General features: G+C 42.8%; 1 protein-coding gene across 1 annotated transcript in view; it reads right to left on the reverse strand.

Moving 5' to 3' along the window:
* BIRC6 (baculoviral IAP repeat containing 6) overlaps window positions 1–5347 on the reverse strand; it is a 176847-nt gene extending 171500 nt beyond the window's left edge. The window contains exon 1 of the mRNA XM_004686308.2: window positions 5029–5347. Coding sequence (XP_004686365.1) covers window positions 5029–5347 — 319 coding nt within the window. The remainder of the gene's footprint in view (window positions 1–5028) is intronic.
* Between the last annotated feature and the right edge of the window lie 11618 nt (window positions 5348–16965).

Raw genomic sequence — 16965 nt, forward strand, 5'->3', positions numbered from 1 at the left:
GAACAAGATAAACTGGTGCATTCATAAAATAGAATATTATTCAACACAAACAAGCAGTGAGCTGTGAAAAAACATGAAGGAAATTGAAATGCATATTACTGAGTGAAAAGAGAATACACACTGTATGATTCCAACTATATGACATACTAGAAAACTCAGAAGTTTGCCGACAGCTTAAAAAAAAAAAAAAAAAAGCAACTGACGCCAGAGGGAAGGGTAAGACAAGGATGAACAGGAAGAGCGCAGAGGAATTTTAAGGCTTAAGTTAAACTGTTCTGTACAACATCTCATACACAATGGCAAGAAACCACCACACACCCGTGTGCCAGAGTGTTTGTGTGAGAGAGAAAGATGGAGTATATGAGAACTATGTATGGGCAGATCAACTAAAATATACTGCTAAGAGGGGCAGTGAGAGACAGGAGAGGTCTACCTTACCGTGTGGGTCAGCTCCAAGACCGGGGATCAAACTCCCCTCAAAAATGATTTTTAGGGCCCTCCCTGGTGGCACAGCAGATTAGGACTCACCACTGCAAACCAGCCACAATGGCTTCAGTGTGAATTCGATCCCCAGCCCTGGAGGAGGCCACATGGCACAGCAGACCTTTCTTGTCTTGCCCACTGCTCCCCTTAGCAGTGTACTTCATCAATCTGCCTGTTCTGCTCCCCACTCTGTCTCTGGTGAATCCTCTAGCCACCCCTGCACCTCTGGCCTGTAACCCAGTTCTGTATGCATAAATAAATCTTAAAAAAATGTTTTTTAGTATTTTGTACTAGGCATCCTGGTGAAGGGGTGTGAACAAGTAGACAAGGTTCCTTTTCACAAAAAGTTTTCAATGTAATCAGAAATCATATATTCATAAAAAGGTAAAATAAGGGCTCTCCCTTGTGGTGCAATGGATTAAAGCACAGCACTATGAAGCTAGCTACAGCTACTTCGGCACAAGTTTGATCATCCCAGGCCAGCAGGGTGACCCACATAGTGAAGCAGATCTCTCCAGATGGATCCACTGCTCCCCTCAGCAGTATATTTCAGTCAGTCTACCTGTTCTGCTCCCCACTCTGGTGAATCCTCTCACCATTCCTGCACCTCTGGCCTGTACCCTAATTCTGTATGCATAAATAAATCTTTAAAAAATAAATAAATAAAATGGAATTTAGACGGATCAAGACAGAAAACATAATAAGCTGTAAATTGCCAAATTATTAAAACAGACATTAACAGGACACTATGTACTTAGGGGTTCAGTGGGTCACTTCACGCTAAAATGATCAAGGAGTTAAGATATGCCCCAGGTCTTGTAAAATGGGTAAGATTTACCTAATTGTCTGGAGAGAACTGGTACATTCCAATAAAGAGCAAAAGTACTAGAGTCCGGAAAGGATATAAAATGAACCAGTTTCACAAAACAAAACAGGGATACAAGACTAGAGAAACTGGTAGAAACTAGATCAGGGAGGTCACAGAATGCCAGATCAGAAATCAGCTAGCTCAGAAACTTAAAAATCTTAACTCTTACACTCTAATGAGAAAGGTCCTCCCTGATAGCACAAGGGGTTAAGCCAAAGCACTAGGAAGTCTGGCAGTCACTCCAGTAAGAGCTCCATCCCTGACCAGGAAGCTAGCCTGTGTCCCTCTCCTGTGTCCCCTCAGCAGTTTATTTCAGGCAAATCTGTCTGTTCTGCTCCCCTGAACTCTTGTCTCTGGTGAAATCTCTTACCACCATCTCCCACCCCCAAAAGCTCTGGCCTACACCCCAGCTCTTGTATACATAAATAAGTAAAATAAATCTAAAAAAAAAAAAACTTGTGGAGAGCAAGTACTTTGCCTACCTGATAACTTTTAGGTGCATTTATAAACACTGTCAGTTACTGATACTTCCTCCATCCTTCAATTTCCAATTTCATTTTTTCAAGACTTTTTATTTATTTATGCACACCAGAACTGGGGTGTAGGCCAGTGTTGTGAGGAGGATGAGAAGGTTCGCTAGAGACAGAATGGGGAGAACAGACAGATCCACTGAAATACCCTGCTGAGGGGAGCAGCACACTAGACAGGGGAGGTCTGCTGCACAAAGTGAGTTAACTCCCTGGTTGGGAGTCCAACTTTTGTGACAAGGGCTGGTGAGAGCTTGATAGTGCTGAGACTTAACCCTTTGCGCCACCAGGGAGGCCCTCCAATTCCATTTTCTATAAACTGAATGTCATGCATCTCTAAGACACTCCTCCATGACCCAATAAAACTCTACATGATTATACCACTCCTTATCCCCCACAGACAGTATTTATGGGATATAAAAGAAAGTGGCACATTGCCTATGAACTAGAAAAAGGGATCATGTTAGAACCATAGTCACTACTGGCACCTTCTCCCCATTCTATTTATAGGACTGTCATCTTCTATTAACCACTAAAAGCAAACATATTAAATGTCTACGCATTTCAGGAAAAATATAAAATGCAGCATTCCCTCCTGAATGGTCTGACAAGATCACATACCAAAAAACCCTATACCACCTCTATAAATATTAACAAAATGCACTTCTCATATATAAGAAATGTTTCAGAATTTACCCATTGTTACTTTCAAACTTTTTCTGCAATCTTTTTATTTTGTTTGCTAGTAACACCCACATATTTCAGTCCTATAACCAAGCCTCAATGCATGAGCATGTATTATCATAGCCAATCCTGTAATTTTCTAATTAACAAATGCCCCAATGTACCTCCACTAAGTTATCCTTAATCCATACTATTTTATGTACAGACTTGACACTTATACACTAAAAAGCTGCCGTTTGGTAAATCTATCTTTAGAGTGACCATTTTCTTCCCTTCCATGAGCAAGCAGGTACATAATATATATATATATATATATATATATATAAACAATTCTCCTGGCACTGTAACAAACATTGGCACATATTATTTCTCTCAAACATGGCTTACAGACATAAAAACACCATGAAACCTCCCTTTCTACTGAAAATACTTTAAAGGGCCCTCCTCTGGTGGCGCAAGAAGTGAATAGCAGTTTGATCCCAGCCAGAGAGGTGACCCACATGGCGCAACAGACCTCTCCTGTCCTATCCTCTGCTCCCATAAGCAGTGTATTTCACTCAATCTATCTGTTCTGCTCTCAACACTGTCTCTGGTGAATCCTCCCACCACCACAACCCCCATCCGCCACAACCCCCGCCCTCACACCTCTGGCCTGTATCCCAGTTCTTGTATGCATAAATAAGACTTAAAAGAAAATACTTTAAAAGTTTTTGATGAAAATCTGAATACAAAAACTGATACCACTTATTCAAAGTTTACAATTATAAAGGCCGAACTAGACACTAAAGATGCAAGCACATACTAAAAATTACAGACACTTGTTAAAATGGTAAAACCAAACTAAAAAAGCTTCTGAGGAGGAAGAGTTAGAGGAATATAATCTAGGAGGGATACAGAAGATATTTCAACTCAATTTGTAATGTTTTATTTCTCAAACTTGGTGCCTTCTCAAATATGAAATAGTTTAAGCAAGTTTAAAAAGATAACCAATTACTAATGTGTATCTCCTCATACACAGTGACAAACTGGTACGGCCAACTTTCAGTAACTGCTCCTTGGTCCATGTGAAGACACCCCTCTCGTCCTTCCCCTAAGACAAAAGATAACTAACAAACCAACTGCTCAAAACTTTCTCCTAAAAACATCTTCGACGTATTTCAGGTTTATATTCTATAGCTATACAAAAGCCAAGTCTTTCACAGCTCTCACAACACACATTAACATAACCTTATTTTATCTCTGTAACCCTACATTTCCTTATTACAAACAGTAAACTAGAATAACGATTTTTCCTTATTTGTCGGTTAAAATTCAAGTGACTCTGTTAGGCCACATAACTACTTCCACTTGGTTAAATGCACACGCAGTCATATTTGTTACAACTCAGTGCAGCAAAAGACTATCGCATTCACATGCTAACTTTTCAACCTCAAGTTATAACCTGTAAATTAAGTTACCCATCATTTAACTACAAGTGAAATGTCATCTCAGCCAAATGTAACTTATCCAGGCCAATTCCAAACCACTCCAGCCCAGTCCACTAAGCGTTCCCCTCCTTCATGCATACTCTTAAGTCCGGCCGCTGAACCAACGTTTATGCCACCCAGAGCTGCTATCCTCCACGGGGGAGATTCCGACACATCTCGGAGCCCCAACTTTCGGCTCACTGTGGTTAAGTAAGCAAAGAGGGTCTGAAATTTCACCTAATTACAAACCCGAAGAAATTCTGTTTTCATATACGGCAGGTTTTGAGTTTCTCATCACTAGGGGGTATAAGCTGAAGGTCCCAGGACAGGTCTAGCCTTTCCAGCGTCCGCCGAAGTCTTAAAGTCTTCCACCGAACAGTTCCCGCAGCTGGACCGCCTTCCCCTCCCCACCCCCACCGCAGGCCCACCCAACCCCCACCCGGCGCGAAGCCCGCGGTGTCTCCCAGCACCTGCGGGTCCTCCACATCTCTCCACCGCGAAGGGAGGGACTGGACGCCGGGTCCGACGCTCGCCTCCCTCCACCAGCCTCACCCCGGAGCCAAGCTTCGAACCCCTGGCGCTCCGATCTCACAGAGGCTGTACCGCCACCTTCTCCAGGATCTACTCCCGGGTCTGGCCTACCCCGGTGCCAGCTTCGAGGTCTCCCCACCTCTCCCGGCGGACCAAACCACACCGGACGCCCAAGGCCCAAAGGGCAACTCCCACCACTCCCCGACCCGCCAGTTTTTCCTTCCCAGCTGCAGCCGCTGAAAAAACCAAGTCGTAAGGTCCTCCTCCATCAGCTTCCGGGCCTTCCTCCACTGCCAGGCCCGAGCCCCCAGCCCTGCCCACCCCGCCACCCCGCTCGGTCACGCCGTTTCCTCCCCGGAGGCCGAGCCCCGGGGCTGGGCGGCTTCCTCCCCCGGCATCCCGCGGGCCCGGCACCTCCCGCGGCTGCCCAGCCCCTGCCCAGCCCCTGCCCAGCGTGCCGCACACTCACCGCTGAGCGCCGAGGCCTGCAGGGTGGCCCCCGAGGTGCCGTCGATGACTTTGATGGTCCCGCGGCTGGTGACGGCCAGGATGGCGTTGAGCGCCGGGTGGTAGGAGAGACTGTGCAGCCCTTCAGCGTCGCAGCGCATGCAGCCGTCCCGCAACACCAGCCACTCGGAGACCCCGGCGGCGCCTGCCCCCGCGGCGGAGGAGCAGCCCGGGCCCGAGGCCGCCGCAGCCGCCATCTTCCGGCCTGCGCTCAGCACAATCACACTGGGAAGCGGCTCAGTGACAGTCCCGGGAGGTGCAGCACCACCGCCAGTCACCATCCGGGGCCAGGGGGCAAGCGGAGCGCGTTAGCCGGAAGTGAAGTCAAGCGCCGGCACGCACGCGGGACGTCGGCTGCGCGCCCAGAGGGGCCAAGCTCGGAGGAAGGCTGGCGGGGGAGGGGGGGCCGGAGCGAGAGAGGCGGGGCCCGCGGCGGGGGCGGGGGCGAGCTGGCGGAGCATGCGCGGGAGGGCTCGCGCGTGCCACGCGCCGCCGGTGGGGCCAGCCCTGCGCCGCAACGTCCCAGTTTCTTGTTCCGAGTCCGGGGAGTGGCGGGTGCCTTTGCGCCGCCCAGCTGCCCCAGTCCCAGGAGGTGGGGGTGGGATCCGCGTATTTCCGCTAGGCGGGGACCTGAGCCTCTGTGACCCATCGGAGACGCCGAGTTTCCCTTTGCCTCGAGTCCAGCTACACCCGTCCAGTGCCCAGCTCGCCCTCTGGCCAGGAGACCTCGGAGTTTGGACCGCCAGCTGTAGTTTGAGACTGCAATCTGGGAATCCTCTAGTTGGATAGTGAACTCAAATCCGTGCCTATTCCATCGTCTCTATAACCACCACCCCCTCCCCCCACGCCTTCCATTCCCAAACCCTTTTGGAAGAAAAGTGCCAGATAAGAGATACTGTAAGCATAAGTAGGACATATGTCTCTTCATACTCCAAGCTATAGTTACTGTGAATCGTTAATAGGTGGCTGCGGGTGTTCTGGAGAGAGAAAACACTAACTTTACTAATGCCTCTTTGGAGACGAACAATGCTGCTAGATCTCTGGAAAGACTCCCCAAAACCCATAGCCCTCATCGAACTGATAAAAACACTGGACAAATTGAAAGTCTATGAAACAGTTGACCAGTACGCCTCAGACAGAACAGAGGTCCGATTTAACCCAATTTTCCCCAACGTGTACAGGTTACATAATTTTTGTACAATTTTTTGGCGGGTGTCGAGGTCTATGTCATTTTATCACTTGTAGATTCATGCACTGCAATGGGATCACTGTTTTCTTTGAAAGTTGATTTCCTCTTTTTAAAACCTAATCATAGTACTGTTGTGAGGATTAAGAATCATTTGCGAAATGTGTACAATAACATCTGGTATATGCTATTGATATTTCAATAAAATTTATTAAGTTATAGAAGTTGTCCAGCAGATTTCTTTCAAGAAATCTTCATAGATTTTTCCTAACTACATCTAAAACCTGTTTATCATATGTAAAGTTGTATTTACACAGTGTATATATTCATTCCACTTTGGAATGGCAAACATGCTACTTTTATCTGGTTTTTGGGAGTAATATTATAATGTGGGAGTATATTCAAGTATTAAGGTCTAAGTGAATATCAGAGTTTGAGTCAAGCTGGCTTCATTTATCTAGTCTGTGAACCTGGACAACTCACACATACTGAGAATGTTTCACCAAGTGTCAAATGGAGATAATAAAATTACTTGCCCTATTTAGGTTATTTTTTACAAGTACTTCTAAGTTGTAAAAATGGGAACTCAGAGGTAAAAGACTTACCAAGGTCCAGTTTGGGAGGTAGGAGCAAACTAGATTTTTTTAACTCAAACTCTAAAACTGGGATGGCAGTATAACAAAATGGAAAAATACCCACGTATAGTGTGTAGGTGAATATCTGATTTGACCAGTACTGGTAACATACCTGCTGCTCAAAACTTCATGAGCCTTGAGGTAAAAGAGTACTAAATAATCAAATCTAAATGAAAATGGGGGTGACTTTTAAAACAAGTTCACTGTATTGTTTTTTTCAATATCAGGACCTAAGCAGAAACTGTAAAAACTGCCATTTCAAAGTTTTTTTCTCTCAAGATCTATTTGAATCAAAGTTTCCATAAATTTGAAAGAGTTCTCTGTATGGGCCGTGAATGTAAATCAAGTCTCCCCATAATATTGTGGGGTGGGAGACTAATAATCTGAACGCGAAATTTTAATTTTATGTACTTTAACGTACAATATTGGAAAGAAATGAGCCAGAGTTGTCTGCCCCTGTTACATGTATTTGACTGGAAAAAAATACCCCATGAGTTCAGCGTGTTTTGACCTGTAAACCGACAGGTTCCAAAATGAATTACCCGAAAGATAATCTGAAATAAAATACTTAACATAATCAAAGAAATTTGAGAAACAACTTCGCCCATGTCCCCTCTTGGGGACAGATTGTATTGTATTCATTTCTTGGGGAAATATTGTATTTATTAGCAACTCAAAAGTTCTGAAACTCCCATTTAACCTCTTTGAACCAACTTTTCACAAACCATAGAGTCCTGCAACGTCAAAATGTATTTCAAAAAGCATTTGTTAACATAACTGGGTGAAGTTCAACATCAACCCTGTCAAATGGCTTCCTGCATGAGGGAAAATACCCCTGATACTGAAAAATGTATTCAATTTTATATCCTGTCTGTTTTGAAGTGATGATCTTTTGAGGGCCACCAGCCAAACCACTTTGGGCAAAGGTGGTGCTCACTTGGTGATCATTCAAGAAAGAGGAATTTGCTGTAATCAGAAATATGGACTCAGAAATCAGTCCAGATTGACAAAAAGGTATTGACGAAACCCAATGTGCATTCAGAGGCAGGAAGGAGGGGGGAGGAAAGTACCAAATAACTGAAAACAGGAAAATTTCCCCAACTTGATGACAAGCATCTACAAACCACGCTCCACCCCAACCCACCACCAGCCTTAAAAGACTGAATGCTTTCCTTCTGAAACACCAACAGGTCAAAATAAATCACTCTCACCACTCTTTTTCAACACAGAGCTGGATGTCCTCGATGTAGTGGGAAACCACTACAACACAGCAAGAAAGGCGATATATAGCATGGAGAAGAGTTTCCCACTCCCACCAACTCGTATGCAGCCATGGTGGATGCCCCCGTTGTCGACAGCAATACAGGCTGGGACACAAGCCACTCCAGACCTGTAGGCAAGGATTGCCAGAGTAAGCAGGAGTTCTGACTGAGTGGACTCCTGTTGTCAAGCTACACAGACAAAACTGATTCTGGAGCTTGCAGAACAAACACTATCCCTGAAGATACGTTAGTAAAAGCTAGGGGGGTCTGGTGGCTGAGGTTATATTATGAGAGATAAAAATTTGAATCCATTTGTAACATACTCCAGTAAAACCCATCACACACACACATACTGAGTCTTTACTAAGTCTTATATAAACACTAAGTGCAACAAATGCTTGATATAACAAGGGAATCTCTAAATTTAGAGGGCAAGAAAGTGTTGATGACGATAAGTTTCTTTAAATAAAAAAATCAGAAATCAACATGCTGTAAAAATTAATTAACATCTCTACTGAAGTTTACAGGTAAATTTGCCTTGTCACAAGGAAGTTAAGAAAAGTTGACATGTAGCGAAAAGAATTGAAAGTATCTGGAAGATGTTTGTGTACTCATGTTTACAGCATAGCAGCATTATTGTTGTAGAATGATTTATTATGATTTCAAACCCATATTTTGAAAGCTTGTTTTGGACAAAGGTGTTTATGCCTTGAACTCATTTTGAATAAGTTGTTTTGATCAAATAGTTTTAAAGGTGAATCTTAAGAATTTCTGATGGATCTGAATATATGCAGAATAATGTCAGCAAAACCACAACTCTGCCCAGTGCTTAACAACATGACACAGAGGATCCGTAAGCCTCTGGCGCAAGGACAATGAAGGATGTCCATTATGCAATGGACATAAACTCTTCACACACTGAAAGTTTGTGAAGACTGAATGAGAGCATTTGATCTGGGGGAAGCCGCTCTCTCTGCTGATTTAAATGTTTTCTCTAAGGAGCATTAGCTCTTGCTGAGGCAGAGGTTAATATTTGCTAGTACTTACGTGAACATGCAGTGACCCTTTGAAAGAGATTATCTTACCTGCCAGCACTGGCACCTTCACTTCACTAGCAGAAAGTTCTAACTACAAGGGACTTTCACTTTGCATTGGCATCTAGACATCAGCTCCTACTCAGCTAAGCAAACTCTCTGGAGAACCAACTTATGCACCCCAACTAACTTTGGATTTCATTGTTTTCCTCTTCCCTTTCCCTAAAACAATGGTGTCAATGATCTATCATTGTTTTTGAGGGTGTTCCTTATTGGCTTGTTAAGAGATATAATCCTGTATGCTATTGTTTTGTGTTATTATTATAAAGCATAATTCCCACAGCGGACACGTGTTACATAAATTATTGGCAAAGACAATTTCGGTCTCTGTGTGCACATTGACCTCCTTAAAGAAAAAAAAAATTTACAATAGCTAAAGTATGGTAGGGACCCAGATGTCCTTCAATAATGGGTGAATGGATAATAAGCAAAATGTGAGATGGATATATGGATAGAATATTATTCAGTCTTAAGAAGAAAAGAAATGCTTATGTTATCTCATGCATGAATCTTAAGGACCTTGGGGCCTCTCTGGTGGCACAAGGGTTAAAGGCACAGAGCTATCAAGCTACTGCCAGCCACTACAGCACAAGTTCAATCCCCAGCCAGAGAGCTGACCCAAATGGTGCAGCAGACCTCTCCTGTCTCTCCTGCTGCTCCCCTCAGCAGTGTATTTCAAACTATCTGTTCTGCTCCCCACTCTGTCTTTGGTGAATCCTCTCACATCTTTAGCCTGTACTCCATTTCTTGTGTGCATAAATAAATAAGTAAACATTTAAAAAATCAAAAAGAAATTTGAAGACCTATGTTAAGAGAAATAAGCCAGAAAATAAATTACTGTATGATTTCACTTAAATGAGGTATAGCAGTCAAAAGTACAGAAATAGAAAGATGGTTCCAGGAGCTGAGAAGAGTGAAGAATATCAACTCATTGTCTAATAAACAGTTTGTTTTGTTACATTATAACAGTTTCCTGAATGACAATGACAATGAGTACCCCATGTTAAAAATGTATTTAAGTCTACTGAACTGTACATGAAAAAAGAAGTTTAAGATGCTAAAATAAAGTTTAAGATACTAAGTTCTATGCTATGCATGTTTTGTCACAATAAAAAAAATGAGAGAGAAAGGGAAGAAAATATTCATAAGGCAGATGAGCTAAGTAAGTCAGACAAAAAGAGACAATACTATGATTCCATTTACATGAGGTACTTAGTCTGCCTGTTCTGCGCCCCACTCTGTCTCTGATGAACCCTCTCACCCCCACCCGGCACCTCTGGCCTGTACCCCAATTCTTGTATGCATCAATAAATAAAATCTTTACAAAAGTTTTTTTTTTTTTAAGTAGCCACAGTTATAGAGAAAGAAAATAGAATGATGGTTGCAGGAACTGGGGGAGGAGGGAATGGGGATTTATCCATTTGCAGGTAGTTTCCGTTTTGCTAAATGAAGAGTTCTATGGGTAGATGCTAGTGATAAGGTAGCACAACAAAGTTAAGGTACAGTTCCGCTGACCTGCACACCTACAGATAGTTACGGTGGTTGTGCTCCCTCCTATTAGAATGACTAGAGTGACTAATGCCCCAACATCAACAATACCAAATGCCAGTGAGGATGTGGAGCAACTGGAGTTCTCAGACATTGCTGCTGAGAATGCAAAGGGTGAAACTACTGTGCTGTGAAAGAGGCTGAACTATCCAGCAACCACACTTCTGTATGTTTGCCCAACTGAGTTGAAACGTATGTCCTCCAAAGGACACACACATACACTACTGTACACAGCGGCTCCATTCATGATCACCAAAACCTGCAAGCCACCAAGATGCCCTTCAGTTGGGGAGCAAATACGCAAACTTGTTACAATGCAGACAGCAGATTGTTGTTGGGTGATAAAGAAACAAACTATCAACCAATCAAAGACATGAGGGGAACCTAACTGGGCAGGGCTAAGGGAAAGAAGGAAACTGAAAGACTACACAGTGTATAATGCGTGACCTTTTGGAAAAGACAGAACTTTGGAAACAGTATAAAGACCGGTTGTTGCTGGAGGTTTGTGAGGAGGTGGGGAGCGCAGCAGATTTTTTTTCTAGAACAGGCTATTATCTTTTAATCATGGCTTCTCTTGTCATTAATAAACTTCTTTCCTCCCCTCATCATTAATTATACATTTTTAACTTTTACGAGGTTGTTAATATTATATTTGTGTGTGCGCACTCCCGCGCAGGGAGGGATGACTTAAAGCCAGACCTGTGATACACCATGCGATAATTTCGACTTGCTCATGATTAGGGTCCCACCCACCCAATTTGCCATCCTTGGGACGAGGACACCAGTGAACAACAGAAGGGGCCAGCGCAAGAAGCAGGCAGGGGGCTGACCCTCCTTCCTTCCCCAGGGTGGAGGGCACAGCAACGGTCTTCTTCACCCCAAGTCCCTTTTCTTCCTTCGACTGCTCGTTTCCCTTCATAGCCGCTCAACTTCGTAAGATCTTCGTTTTGCCTTCTTCCAAAGTGCTTTCGAATCAAAAGTGCGGGTGGAGCAAACAGACTAAACTTTCTACTCTGTTTACTTTCCTGTTGGGAACCGTTCTGGTAAGGTCGTCACGCCACAGATACAGGAATCAGGGTCCGAGGCTCCGGCCCCCCCCCCTACCCCCCGCGGAACTGCAAGTTGTCTGCACTTCAAAACGCTTGATTCAATTTGTCGGTTTCCAGGGGGCGAGAACAACGAACATCAAAGCGGAATCCGACCCTGGGGCGGCTCTGGCCAGGGTCTGCGCCAAGGTCTCCAGTTCCTCGGAGACCCGCATCCCGCTAGAGAAGACCCCAGGTTGGGGGCCTGAGGCGGTTGCATTCATGCTGAGCCCCTTTAAACCTCGAAAAGGGCGCTGGCCTAAGCGAGGGTGGGGTGCGCAGTGGGGAGGGGTGGGGGCCTAGGTAGTGCAGGCGCAGGGGAGTGAGGGGCCCAGAGAACCCTGAGGACCTGAGATTTGGGGCGGTGAAACTCTGCAGCCTGATACTGCAGTGGTGGAGAGAACACTGCTCACTCGTTGAAGCCTGTAGAACTTTGCAACACAGAGGGACACAATGTAAACTATGGACTTAATTCCACAATAATATGTCCGTGTTGGTACATTTATTGTAACAAACATACCATACATAGGTATGGTAAGGTAGGATGTTCGTGATCCGAGAGGCCAGTGGAGAGGTTTATGAATGGAATTCTCTGTACCATCTGCTGCATTTTTCCATAATAGTAAAACTGTGGTAAAATTCATTAATTAAAAAAAATGGCTTAAGTGGAAAGTTTTGTTCTTTTGTATTTTCATCACAATGTAAAAATATATATCTTAAATTCATTGTCATGAGAAACAAGGAGCACAGGTATTTGTTTCTCATCACCAAGAAGAATTTAGTAAAAGAACAGAGTTAGTAATTCCTGTTTCCTTGTCCCAATCTCATTCCTCCCTTGGGGAAATGACTCCAGTTTTTCCAGATGCATTTTTGTTTCACTTCAGTGGTATCCTAGTGTCTTGGAAAGGAACCAGAGCTAGGGTGGTTACAAGATGGATCTACTTGGAATGCAAAGATGATGATTTGTAGAAGGGAGGGGGAAGAATAGCATTAGTTCCAAGTAGTGTATCTAGTGCCAAAGATCAGACTTCCTGAAGGAAATACAACCTAGGAGTCACTTAAAAATTACTCTCCACACTATGGTGATGACACAAGGGTGATTTGGTGATAGGGCTTACAAGTGAGATGAAAAAATGCACAAAATGATGGAAAAATATATTATTTTTTAGATTACTCTCCGTATTAGTTTACATAAACTTACTAGATGTGTGTGAGCTTTTTCACATTTCAAAAGTTGGACTTCATTATCTTTAAATATGCCTGTGCTTCTCACTTTCCATCTCTTCCATGTTTTCTCTGTTTTTCTCACGTCTATCCTCATGGTTTTCTGGTCCTTCCTATAAAATGTGTGTAATATTGTATAAAGCCAAAATGCTAAACAAGTGGTCTTACCTGAATGGTGCATTTGGGTGGGGGGGGGAGTGTATTAATGTGTGCAGTTTGCTTTGAAATATAGCAGAAAAGAGATTGATGGTGGATAAAGGAATGAATAGAAATGGCTAAATATATGACAAAGCAAAACCACCAAATCTAATGGTGGAATCGAGGTGGTTGGTGTACATGTGTTTACTCTAAAAATTCTGTCAACTTTTCTGTGTGTTAGAATTCTTTTTATTATATAAGTTTATTTTTACATTATTTTGTACATTTTTTTTCCATCTCAATTGTAATCCCCGCGGGTTTCCCATCACCATGTCACCCATGTGCCATCACCATAATCCCGTGCACTTCCCTCCCCACCCCACCCCTACACCCCCCGGTTTTTGATCCCATTCCCCACTCCATCCCCACAAAATGTCTCTGGTATATGGTTGTTCATTATTTTTGTTATTTTCTCGCCTGGTCCTTTATACTCCTGCTATGAGTGAAACCATCCGGTATTTTTCTTTCTCTTTCTGGCTTATCTCACTAAGCATGATCTTTTCCAGCTCCATCCAAGCTGCTGCAAAAGACATGTGTTTCTCTTTTTTGGTTGCTGAGTAATATTCCATTGTCTATATGTACCACATCTTTTTAATCCAGTCATCTACTTTTGGGCATTTGGGCTGCTTCCATGTTTTTCCAATTGTAAATAAAGCAGCAATAAACATGGGGGTACAAGCATCTTTTTCAATCAGTGTTTTTGTGTCTTTTGGGTAGATACCTAGGAGTGGGATTGCTGGGTCGTAGGGAAGCTCCATGTTTAGCAATTTGAGGAACCTCCAAACAGTTTTCCATAGTGGTTGCACTAGTTTGCATTCCCACCAGCAGTGCAGGAGAGTTCCTTTTTCACCACATCCTCGCCAACATTTGTTGTTGCTAGTTGTTTGAAGATGTGCCATTCTCACTGGGGTGAGGTGGTATCTCATTGTGGTTTTAATTTGCATCTCCCTTATTACGAGTGATGTTGAACATTTTTTCATATGTTTTTTGGCCATCTGCATTTCCTCTTTGGAGAAGTGTCTTTTTAGCTCTTCTGCCCATTTTTTTGATGGGGTTGTTTATTTTTGTTGAGTTTCATCAGTTCTCCGTATATTTTTGTAATCAGTCCTTTATCACTACGTTTGTGTGAGAAAATGTTTTCCCAATTAGTGGGCTGTCAGAATTTTTTAATAATGAGGTGTTGTTCAAAATAGATATAAAGGGCCTTCCTGGTGGTTGAATCTCAGTACTGTGAAGCTAACCACAGCCACTGCTGTACGAGTTCGATCCCTGGCCAGGGAGGTGACCCACATGGCACACCCAATGCTCCCCTCAGCAGTGTATTTCAATCTGCCTGTTCTGCTCCCTACTCTGTTTCCCGTGAATCCTCTCACCCCTTGCATCTCTGACCTATATCCTAGCTTTTGTATGCATAAATAAATAAATCTTTAAAAAAAAAAAACATAGAGTGGGGGGTGGTCTCAAGTTCTGCATTTAACAAGTTCCAGATGGAAGCTCCTGGAGCCTTGGTCATATTTTGAGAAGCAAAGAGCTAGAAGATAGGAAGCAAAAGTAAAAGGAACTCCCTATTCTCTCATGGGCTTAGTTCTTCTTAGTCAGGCCATATACATGGGAACTGAAGTATGAGGAACATCCCCAGTTTTCCAAAGTTCATACAGAATAGTCATGGGAGAACATAGTGCCTTTTTAGTGTGAGAGGTCATTCTGTTTTTTTTAAATTTTTTAAAGATTTATTTATTTATGCATACAAGAATTTGGCACGGGCCAGAAGTGTGAGAAGTGAAAGGATTCACCAGAGACAGAATGGGGGACAGAACAGGCATATTGGCTGAAATACCAGCTGAGAGGAGCAGCAGATGAGGCAGGAAAGGTCTACTGTACCATATGGGTCACCTCCCTGGCCAGGGATCAAACTCATGCTGCAGTAGCTGTGGAGTTTCATAGTGCTGTGCCTTAATCCTTTGTGCCACCAGGGAGGTCCCATGAGAAGTCATTCTTTATGGAGAAAAGTTATGTGGTGTTTAATTGAAAGGCTTAGATACCCAACCCACTTACCTTTTTCATGCAATCATAAATTCACCAGGCTATCCTGGATTAAAGATTGACACCTTCAGAAGTAACAGATATGATGAGGGTAAACACAGAATTGCAGCCTGTGATTAAAGAAAAACTCATGGATTGAAACAAACAAGCAAGCAAAACAAAATTAATTGAAAGTTCATTCAAGCGCCTGGAAAGTTCATTTGCTTTCCTCCTTGATTTTGTATGCAATCTGATATACTTTCTAGTAATAATCTTGCAAACATTTCTGGAGAACTCACTATACCCCAGTCATTGCTAGGTATTTATTAACTATCTCCAACACTAGTGATCAATAGGACAGAAACAACAGTTATGATCTCTGTTCCTTGGGTTTATGATCAAGTGAGCAGACAGACATAAACTAACTGATCATCAAAATAAATATGGGACTGCAACTGTACTGTTCATGAGGGAAAACATAAAGTGTCACAAAAAAGTGACAGGGGAAACTATTTTAGATTGGAGAGTCAAGTCAGGATTTTCAACATTAGGGCACGCCAATATGACATCTTCAACCCAAAAAGGAAATACTGGTTGAAGAGGAGAGTAATTAGGAATATCTTGAAATAGAGCATATTTCAGGCAGAGAATATTCAATAGACAAGTGTAATGGGTGATGGGAAGAAAGACATAAGGTGAGGATCTAGGGGAAGTCAGGGCCAGCTCATGCAGGAACACTCGGTATTATTATGGACTTTGTATTAAGAGCAAAGGAAAGTCATTCAACAATGGAGTGAGATAATTGGAACCGCCTTTGAAGAGCCCTGCAAGCTGTTATGGGAAAAGTAAATTCAAAAGCAAGAAACAGGATGAGGCCAGAGAGAGAAGCCAATATGGCATTCAACCTGAGACGTAAAATTTAAAGAGCTGCCAACCACCCAGAGATCTGAGTAAGTCATATTTTTAAAACACTCATGGAGAAAAAAAAAACTGAATCCACAAACTATGACTTAAGATTTGGAAGAATGAATACACAGTTCAGTTTCCCATATTAACTTTGTAATAAATAAAATTCTATTGGATTTTATTTCTATCTTTTCCATTTCTATCTTTTCCTGCTGTCCCTCACTCTGTTCAGAGTGGCCACTCTGAATCGCAGGAGCCTTTCCTGTCTCTCCTTATCAGGACCAGATTTACCTAGAGAAATGTACAATCCAATCTTGCAAGTTCAGGTACTGGTTTTACTTAATTTCCAAGTGTTTCCAACAGTTTTTTTACATTTACTCTGATTTTTTGTAATGTGTTTTATCTTTATTACTGAGGTTTTGGGCACCACCTTAAATTTTGCACCTAAGGTAAGCCCCCACTTTGGCTCACCCTACTATGACAGAAGTAGGAAGACCAATTAAGAGATGATTCATATATTCATTTATTCAACAATAAATGTGCATATAATAATGTAAAATAACTAAGATGATTTTAGATTTTGTTGAATGTACTTAAGGAGTCAAAGAGAAAATCTGATCTGATGTCCAGGAGTGGTCTGCCTAAGAAAGTGTGGCCAGGGAAGGCCAGAAGAGGGAATAACTGAATATTGAGAACAAAAGGAAGATCTCAGGTGGAACAAATGACAAAGCAGAGCAGG

This window comes from Condylura cristata, unplaced genomic scaffold, assembly GCF_000260355.1.
Source record: "Condylura cristata isolate star-nosed mole 26May11 unplaced genomic scaffold, ConCri1.0 scaffold00020, whole genome shotgun sequence".
Lineage (NCBI taxonomy): Eukaryota > Metazoa > Chordata > Mammalia > Eulipotyphla > Talpidae > Condylura > Condylura cristata.